Source organism: Arachis duranensis, chromosome 8 (assembly GCF_000817695.3).
Source record: "Arachis duranensis cultivar V14167 chromosome 8, aradu.V14167.gnm2.J7QH, whole genome shotgun sequence".
Classification (NCBI taxonomy): domain Eukaryota; kingdom Viridiplantae; phylum Streptophyta; class Magnoliopsida; order Fabales; family Fabaceae; genus Arachis; species Arachis duranensis.
Genome location: NC_029779.3, coordinates 16,061,823 through 16,071,875, shown reverse-complemented (window position 1 = coordinate 16,071,875; position 10,053 = coordinate 16,061,823). Strand labels below are relative to the sequence as shown.

Below are 10,053 nucleotides of genomic sequence, written 5' to 3'. Positions count from 1 at the left end.
TTTATGGGCAAAACAGGGCAAAGTTCATCAGAAAATATTTGGAATATGCTTGTTGCACTTGGAAACATTGCACTCGCTAATTCCTATGCTCAAATTTCCATAGACATACAGGTATATGAATTTGATTAAGCACTCTATGTTTGTGTTCTGTTTCTAATTTACTACTAATAATTATATTAAATACTTCTTATTCACTTGAGATAAGTATTAAAGTTTCATTTAATATTTAATGTATTCTTAAATAGAAAAATTAAATTATAAAAAGAAATATTAAGTATTGATTATAAGAATATCTACTAATAAGGAATATGATATTATATTAATAAATAGAGTTGATAAGAATATGATAAGTGGAATGATAAGAGAGTAGGATAAAAAATAAAACTGTTATTAAGTGATATAAATGAAATAAATTATGAAAAATTTTGGCTAATTATAGCTGAAAATTTTTTGTTACCAAACTTTTTCCTTATATTAAATACTTCTTATTCACTTGAGATAAGTATCAAAGTTTCATTTATCATTACAAAAGAAAATTTAGTTAAAACGACAGTTATATAAATTTGAATGACAGGAAAAGAAAAACACCTGAATCTTAAGTGTCCTTTTAGGAAAGACGATTTCTTAAAATTACCGTAATTTAAATACCACTTTAATTTTTATTTTGAATAAAGTATATTTTTTGTCCATACGATTTTTTTAAAATACTCTAACGTTTAATTTCATTCAATTTTGTCCATAATGTTTTCAATTCATTTAATTTTGTTCTTAAAATTTTTGATTTGTATCAAAATTATATTCGAAAGTTTTCAATTTTGTCCCTAACATTCTATATGGAATTAACGTTTGGGATCATTTTGACGCAAATCGAAAACGTTGAGATAAAATTGAATACAATTAAATATTAGGAATATTTTTGAAAAAAAAAATTACAACCGTAAGAGACAAGATGTATACTTTACTCCATTTTTTTTAATAATATCTAATAATAGGATTGTGAATAACAGGATAGTTTAAAGTCAACACCAGCAGAAAACAAAGTGATGAAGATGGCAAATAGCATTGGAATAATTACAATGAGCATTATCTTCCTCTTATCTGGTGGTGCTGGATATGCAGCCTTTGGAGAAGACACTCCTGGGAGCATTCTCAACACCACTGGAAATGAACATGTGTGGCTAGTTTATATGGGTAATGTCTTCATCATTATCCACATTCTTGGAGCATATCAGGTAATTAATAATAACATTATTAGATTGCTCTTTTTAACCACATGCATTCTTTTCATGCTCAACCTCAAATAAACAATTATGATAGAAACTCAGGTGCAGTCGACTTCACATGAAGTTGATGACTGCAAGTTGTTAGATGAAAATTTAGTCAAATCAGTCAAATCATCTAATTGCTCTCAACCATCAACTTCACGCGAAGTTGACTGCACTTGAGTTTTTACCAACAATTATATATCTTGATACTCATTAATTCATATTTAAAAATTAGTAGAAATATGTCAATGAGACATCAAACAACATATGAGGGTAGTCACCAAAAAAACAACATATGAGGTTGATACTGAAAAAAAAAACATTTTCTTTTCTAATTCTAAATTATAGATTTTGTGTTTTTTTTATTCTAGAAACCATTGACAAATATACATAATGAGTAAAACTTTAAATTGATCATTAAAAAAGTTATGGCTCGGTTTGTTAATGGAAATGTTTGGGAAACAATAAAATCCAGCCCAAAGTTGTTTTTTGAGAACCAAATTAATGTTTTAAAATTTTTTAAAAACCAATTTAGATTTTTACTCTATACATAATATTTGAGTTTGACTTTCAATTTAATAATAATAATAATAATAATAATAATAATAATAATAATAATAATAATAATAATACGATCACTTGTTTTAAATAAATTTGTGAACAGGTACTTATCCAACCATTTTATCACATAGTGGAATTATTGGTGAGTCAAAGGTGGCCAAGCTCAAACTTCATAAATAAGGAGTATTTTGTGGGCATTGGCAAAATTCAATTTAGCATCAATTTATTCAGGCTTATTTGGAGGACCATATTTGTGGTGGTTGCAAGTGTGTTAGCCATGGCAATGCCATTTTTTAATGACATGCTTGCCCTTCTTGGTGCAATTGGGTTTTGGCCTCTAGCTGTCTATTTCCCAATTCAAATGATCATTGTCAAGAGAAATATAAGAAAAGGTACCATGCCATGGATTGGGCTTCAATCTTTGAGCCTTGTGTGCATGATTGTTTCAATTGCAGCAGCCTGTGCTGCTATTCATGGATTGGGCCAAGCCCTTGGTAAATACAAACCCTTTATGTATAAGGCCTAGTACAAGCCCAAAAAATAGAATAAACAAATGAGTAAGGTGTAGTATGCATTCATGACCTATAACAAAAAGGAATAAATTACCATTTGTATCCATAAATAAAAGATATAGACATTGACAAATGTACCTATATAAGAATAAAGCGACAATTGTAACTACGAAAGGTGGCTTCCGTATGCCAAAAGTATCATAACGGACCAATTGCGTAACCAACATCTGAGTACTCTTGGCATACGAAGGTCATCTTCCGTGGTTATAATGGTCGTTTTATTCTTGTATGAATACATTTGTCAGCGTCTGTATCTTTCATGGGTATAAATAGTAATTTATTCTAACAAAAAAAGAGGATATAGTGTGCATTATCTCTACCTTATTCTTTTATTATGTATGAAGTTGGATCCTCTCGAATAAAAAAAAAAAAGATGGATCCTCTAATTTTCATGTAAGAATAAAGATAAGCTCTTGTATGGTGGAGCAATAAATAAGTTTGGGTTTTCCTTTGTACAATTTTAAATTTTCAAGATTGGAAATAGAATCAACGTTATGAAATGTTTGATTCTCACCTTTAAAAGAAAATGAATCACACAAGACAATATTAACTGGGTAAAAGATGTATAACTAGAGGGTGTATTACTGTTTAAAACATGTTAATAAGAAAAAATATTATTAAAATATAAAAATGTAACTTTAATTTTAATAATATTTACCTGGCAACGGTAACCACTTATATAAAAAAAGCAATCCTGATATATCTATAATATTTTTTATTCTACAACATATATTCAATCATATAGACTCAGCACCGAATTCTAAATATGATATATACATAAACAACTAATTAAACATCAATTTTATATAAAAATAAATATGTTTCTTTTGTAAACGACATGTACATCAGTACATGCATGAAAGATGAAACATACGTCAGTAAAAGCTCTTTCGTATAATATAGTGTTTAAATAAAGGATATACAATAGTAAAAAGAGTTGAAGGTTGGTGAAGCCTCATCTTTTTGGATATGAATTTTTCGGATATGTTGGTTATAATTACGGAGAATTTGTGTGTTTTTAGTTAGTATAGAGCCGATTTTTTTTTTTAAATTTCAAAATACAAATCAGAGGCACCGAATTAGAGAAGGAGAAAAACTGATGGTCTGATTTGAAGGGAGCTGAATTTAAATTTCAGGAATTCATCTAGAGTCGATTTTGTGAAAGTTAACAAATTGGAGAGTTAGATATATGATCTCTATATGAAAAAAAAATACACTAAATTTTATACATTATTAAAAAATACTACTATAAATTTAGGTGAATGTTATCCTATCCTTTTTAAAGTAATGTGTAAATTATTCTCTTTGATATGTCACATTCTAATTCAATATTTATTTTAATATATTTGTTATATATTTATTAAAATATTAATTTAAAATTTTTTTTATATTAACTAAATTCTAAACTAAAATATTGATGTCACAAATTAAAAATACAAATTAGTGTCACCGTGAAAATTTTTAATTTAAAAACTTTATCGTGTCAAATAAATCTTTAAATTTAAAAATTTATTCTATACAATTTGGTTTCGAATTATATGAAAAAAAAAAAGAAGAAATTGAAACACTTTGTATCTTGTTTTTAAAAAATTAATGTAGCTAGTATGCAATTATTTTTTTATGAAAGTTTGAATTTTTATTTAATTTTTGTTAGAAATAAGAGATTTTGTGTGAAAAATAAAAGAGTAATATATAACATTATTTTTTAAATATTTTGTTAAATTTTCAACAAATTTTAATGATCCAAAATCAATTTCTTATTTTTTATTATATAAATTAGTCATCTAATAAATTCTACTAAAAATTTAAAATAAATTTTTTTTTTTGGTGACTAAACAAAAAGAAACAAAGAAAAAAAGAGATTATCCTAAATCAACAAGCATAAGATGCCAAAGCTCATCACAAGGTTCCGACCAAATAACATGATCTGCCACAGTGTTAGCATCACGGGTAATCCATTCAAAATCCACAACCCAAGGTCTTGATAGAAGCTCCTGTATCTTCTGAAGAGTATCAACCACATCAGAATTTAGCCCATTTGCCGAATTTTTTAAAATGTGCAAAATGTCAAGAGAATCTGTTTCGCACACAATATCTCTCAAGCCATAATCCCAAGCTAAAATCAAACCCCTCCAAATAGCAAAAAACTCACATCTGATGATAGACCCTAGAGGATAGCTACTAGAACAACCCGAAATCCAACACCCATTAGAATCTCTAATAACACAACCAATTCCTGCTAGGTTCCAATCAGAAAACAGACTCGCATCACAATTAACTTTAAAAGTGTCACCTGTTAGAGGTTTCCACCTCCTTCGATCCTTGAAAGTTATACACTTGGTACTGGCAGACTTTCTTAAATCATTAGTAGTAATCTGAGTCATAGCAACAACCTTATAGTTTGACCACTGATCTCCATTATTGAAAATATCATTGCAACGATGCCTCCACACCCACCAAAGACCCACCCCTACAATTGCCTCATTGCCCGACATGACCTTCCGAATCCAAAATTCCAAGGGAGTACCTTCAAATGAATCAATAAGCAAAGGATCCAACATTTGCCAAATGCATCTTGATTTCTCACAATCCCTAAGACAATGCTCCATTGTTTCCAGATCTACATTGCATCTCGAACATCTGTCCGAATCAGTTAAATGACGCTTGAACCAGAAGGCATTTGTCGGAAGCTCATTTTGTAGACCCAACCACACCATCATCTTTATCTTCTTGGCAAATTAAGGCGCCAAATCCACCCAGTTGCTATTTTCGATCAGTTGCTATTGTCCGAATCAGTTGCTATTTTCGATCGAATTCACTTTCTTTGTCAGGAGCCAATGATAACCTTCTCGAGAGCTATAGGCTTTTAGTGATGCGGGCCACCAAATCCATCCGGGCTCCGATTCTGACATTAAAGGAGGCCCAAGACTGTGAAGAAACTGTTTGACCTCATGAGAAATTGGCGTTACAAGCTTATCCCCCTCCCAAGTACCATTGCTCCACAAATCAGCAAGAGAAAAATTTGTTTTAGATATGTGAACATAAGACGTAAGCTCACAAAGTTTCCAAGAGGACTCCACTCATCATACCAAATCGATTGTTGCATATTTCCCACATTCCATCGAAATCCTTCTTTTAAGATATCATAAGCCTTTAGAATATTCCTCCAAGTAGTTGAGGCATTGTGACAATGACTGCTGCCCAAGTCCTTGGAGTTCTGGAGGTATTTGTGAGTCAGAACCTGCACCCACAACTTGTTCTTATTATTCAGACAATCCAAACCAACTTGCCAAGTAGAGCCATGTTCGCACAGAGAGTATCTCTAACACCCAAGCCACCTGCCTTCTTAGAAGTTATAGCAATGTCCCATTTGACCAACGGCAACCCTCTCCCATTCGCTTGACCTTTCCATAAGAACTGACGCATCAAAGAATCAATCTTGTCGCACGCATACTTCGAAAGAAGGGAAACTTGCATATTGTAAACCGGAATAGAAGCCATCACCGCATTCACAAGACAAAGTATGCCTGCCTTGTTAAGCAAGCACCCTTTCCAACTAGCAAGTTTTCTCTGTATCTTGTCAATGACCTCCTGCGCCATCTACCTAGAAGTCCTATCATGACCAATATTAACTCCCAAATATCTTCCCAGATCTTGACAAAATCGGATACTAGAGATCTCTGAAAGCACCTCTTTTCTTCTCGCTGAAACATTCTTGGAACATTGAGCCTTAGATTTATGGATATTCACCTTCAGTCCCGACGCTTGAGTAAACATATCCAATGTCTGCATAACCTCTGTCACCTGAGTTTTTGTTGCTTTACAGAATAGTAAGAGATCATCAGCAAACATCAAGTGAGAGATTTTTGGGCCATGTCTAGAAACAGATACGGGGATCCAGGATCCTTAAGAGACTTTATGCGATATAAGACAAGAAAGATTCTCTATACAGAGCGCAAAAAGGTAAGGGGACATGGGATCCCCCTGTCTCAGCCCCCTCATGGGTTTAAAGCTTTGAAGCCTATTACCATTCCACAGAATAGACAAAGAGGATGAAGTCACATAAGCCATGATAAGATTAATAGTAGCCACAGGAAAACCAAATTTGATCAAGGAAGTTTCAAGGAATCTCCAGTCTACTATGTCATAGGCTTTTTCAAGATCAATCTTAAATGCCATAGAACCCTTCTTCGACTTGGTTTTCCTCATGAAATGCATTATTTCTTGTGCAATTATTATATTCTCCGTTGTTCCTCTCCCTGGAATAAAACCACCCTGAAGCGGTCCAATGATCTCAGAAAGAAAAGGACGAAACCTATTAATAAGGACTTTTGTAATAATTTTGTAAATCACATTACATAAACTAATAGGACGAAATTTCAGGTAAGACGGAGCTTCAACTTTGGGGATCAGAACAATGAATGTGTCAAACACAGCCGCACTGATGTTCTCACCTGCAAAGGCTTTCTTCACTAAGCCCCACACATCACTGCTAAGAGATTCCCAAAATTCTTTATAAAAGAGAGCTTGAAATCCATCTGGACCCGGAGCCTTGAAAGAATTCATGCCGAACACAGCTCTTTTCACCTCTTCGAGAGCTACTGGTTCAACAAGCTTTTGGCAGGCCTCTCTACTAAGAGAAGGACAAGGGAATTCCCCCATAGCATCCAAATTAACTGCCTCCCTTGTAGAGAAAAGTTTTTGAAAGAAAGAGTTTGTTTCCGATTCCAAAACCGTCGCCTCAGAAGACCAAGCGCCATCTTCAAGAAACAATCCCCAAAAGAGTCTTCGCATCATAGCTCTCTCATGATAGTACCATATGCTTAATCCAGCAATTCTTACCCAGACCATCGTATCCCCAAAAGAGTCCTTCGCATGGTATAAAATCTGACGACCACGGCTTAACCGCGATGTAGTGGCCTATTATCAACCATGGACCTCCTAACAGGACCTTCTCTCTGTCCTCGTTGTGATCAAACTTGACTAGGAAATAACCAAAGCCCACGTCGAGAACCTCGTAGCCACCCTTGAGTCTCCATATCCCCTTCAGTTTATGAACCAATGCCATATAACTGAAGTGTTTTCCCAGAACTTTAGTGTGTGTTTGGATTACAGTTTGCAAACCATAGTTTGCATAAAATTGATTTTGTAAAATTGATTTTGATGATAAGTTAGTTTGGGTTAACGTGATTTATGTTTGGTAATCTTTATATCAAAATTGATTATAGTAAAATAAATGTTGTTTGGATTATACTACTCAAAATCATTTTTAGATAAAAAATTAATAAAATAGACATCAATTTTATATACCTGCAAAATCAGAATACTATAAAAAATAATATAAAAAATATTTATCATATAAATAAAATAAATACAATAAAAGATAAAAATATAAAAGAGAGTACTATAAATTTTATAATGTCACACAAAAAGAAAATATTCTATAAATTTTTTTAGTATCGTCAGTACTCTTTAATTTAGTATTATTTTAGACTATAAATTTTTATTATTTATGACTCTATTGTTACTTATAATTAATTTTTTATTTATTTTGTCCTTTTTTTATAGGATCATAATTTATATTATTCAAAATTTTGATAATAAACGTAGTATATAATAATTACAATTACAATTACAAATTTTACAAATTCAGAATAAAAAATAAAAAAAATTAATACAAAACAAAAATAGAGTACATCAAAGAATAGAAAAAAATTATACAGATAAAAAATAATAAAAATTCCATAAAACCAATAACATATATCATATGAACAAAAAAATACCATAAAACGTAAATAAAATTCATATGAATAAAATCAAATAAAAATAAAAAAATTTCAATTTGTTAGTGATTGAAATAAATCTGAACGATTTTGATGAAAAAATGGAACTAAAAAATTATGAAGAAGTAGGAAGAACTACAAAGAATGACTGTGAAGATAATAGTTACTAGTATCATTCTTATAGAAGAAAATGAAGGGTAGGGTTGGTAAAAAAAATATATTTTAGCTTTTCCTAAACATGAAACGTGAAACGTGAAACGCAGAAGCTACAAATTTGAGTTTCTCCTAAACGTGGGTTCAGAGGCAAAATCAATTCTGCGTTCACAAAAATAAAAATTGCCAAACATCAAAGTGAAACTTTCAAGAAACTCAAACGGGCTTCTCTCCTCCCCAACGTGTTTGCCAAACACACCTTTAATCACAATAGCTTCGTTGTAAGGTTCTGAAAGAGAAATCCTGGCTTCGTCAGTGAAAGTTACTGTTGGCGGCTTGGGGTCACCTTGCTTTCCCGTTACCATTGCTAAGGCGTCCCCTTCTAACCCATCTACTCTGCGTTGTCCCGCTGCTTGTGAAGAACCAATAACCTTATCGCGAAAAGATATCCTCTGAATCTCACTATGACTACCCTTACGCAAATCCTCCATAGCACCTGGCGCAACCCTCCCCATGCTCTCCCCCTTATTCTCCTTGAAATGCTCATTCTCACCGTGTGCTGCCTTCTCTCCTGTTCACACCGAATTCTCCTCCCTCACCCATTATTCTCTCACACAAAAAAAAAAATTTAAAATAAATAAATACTCATTAAAATATAACACATAAAAAAAATAAATATATTATTTTAGAGAATGTATGGTATCATTTACTATAAACTTAATAGCAAAATTAAAAAGCTGTTGGTGAACTCTACATAATTTGATACAACTACTGGATTTGAACAAATATTTACCTTGGCTTCTCCGACATGTTCTAGTTCTTCTTTGACTTGTATCACCTAAACCATAGAATAAAATCATGATGTTATGTTTTTGGAAAATAATTAAATAAGCCAATAATAATAATAATAATGCCCTTGACGACCATTGACTCTTGCTCCGTGAACGTTAGTATTAACTGACATTTCTGCTCCATTCTGTATAGTATAGTATCAGTCACTTTCTTCTCGATTAATGTTTCTTAGATTCTGTTTTTTTTCCAGTGGCGAAAATTCAGCATATATAATAATATATATTGAAATTATTATTAATAAAAAAATTATTTTAATAAATATATTAAAAACTTAAATTTAGTATAATTTCTATAAAAGAACAATTTATAATCTTAATATTTAAGGATTATATATACATCATGTGGCCCTTAATATAGGTGAACCAGATACCCAGAATCCAAGATTACTACCTAGACTACGAAATAAAAATTGACTTCAAGGGTGCAAAATGCAAATATTTTATTATTGAGTTTAGTTAATATATATCCTAAAAATTGTTAAAGGGTACATGTTAAATTTATTATTAGTAAAAAAAATTTAAATTTTTTATTTAATAAATATATTAAAAATTTAAATTTTGTATTTTTAATAAAAAAATTTCAATTTATAGCCCTACCTTATTTTCCATCAACATCAACACCAATGTTTGTGTGTGTTTCTGCATGCATTGCACATAAATAATAAATAGAATAAAATATTAAATTAGTTCTTACGATTAAGTTATTTTAGTTTTTAATATTTAAAGTATTTTATTTAAATTAAAAAAATTATTTAATTTTAATATAATCTTATTATAAAGTTAAATATTAAATAATTAATAAAACTTAATTGTAAAAACTTATATAACCAAACTCTTTGGTTATTGAGAGAAATTTTGAGGTGACGAT

The 10,053-nt window shown here is 31.1% G+C and overlaps 1 protein-coding gene across 1 annotated transcript in view; it reads left to right on the top strand.

Annotated features, from left to right (window-relative positions):
- The window catches only part of LOC107461009 (amino acid permease 8), a gene marked incomplete in the record, with an annotated part of 8,920 nt that extends 6,365 nt beyond the window's left edge, over nt 1-2,555 (top strand). Inside the window, 3 exon segments of the mRNA XM_016079436.3 lie at nt 1-111; nt 1,008-1,232; nt 1,930-2,555. Of these exon segments, the coding sequence (XP_015934922.1) occupies nt 1-111; nt 1,008-1,232; nt 1,930-2,352 (759 nt within the window).
- Between the last annotated feature and the right edge of the window lie 7,498 nt (nt 2,556-10,053).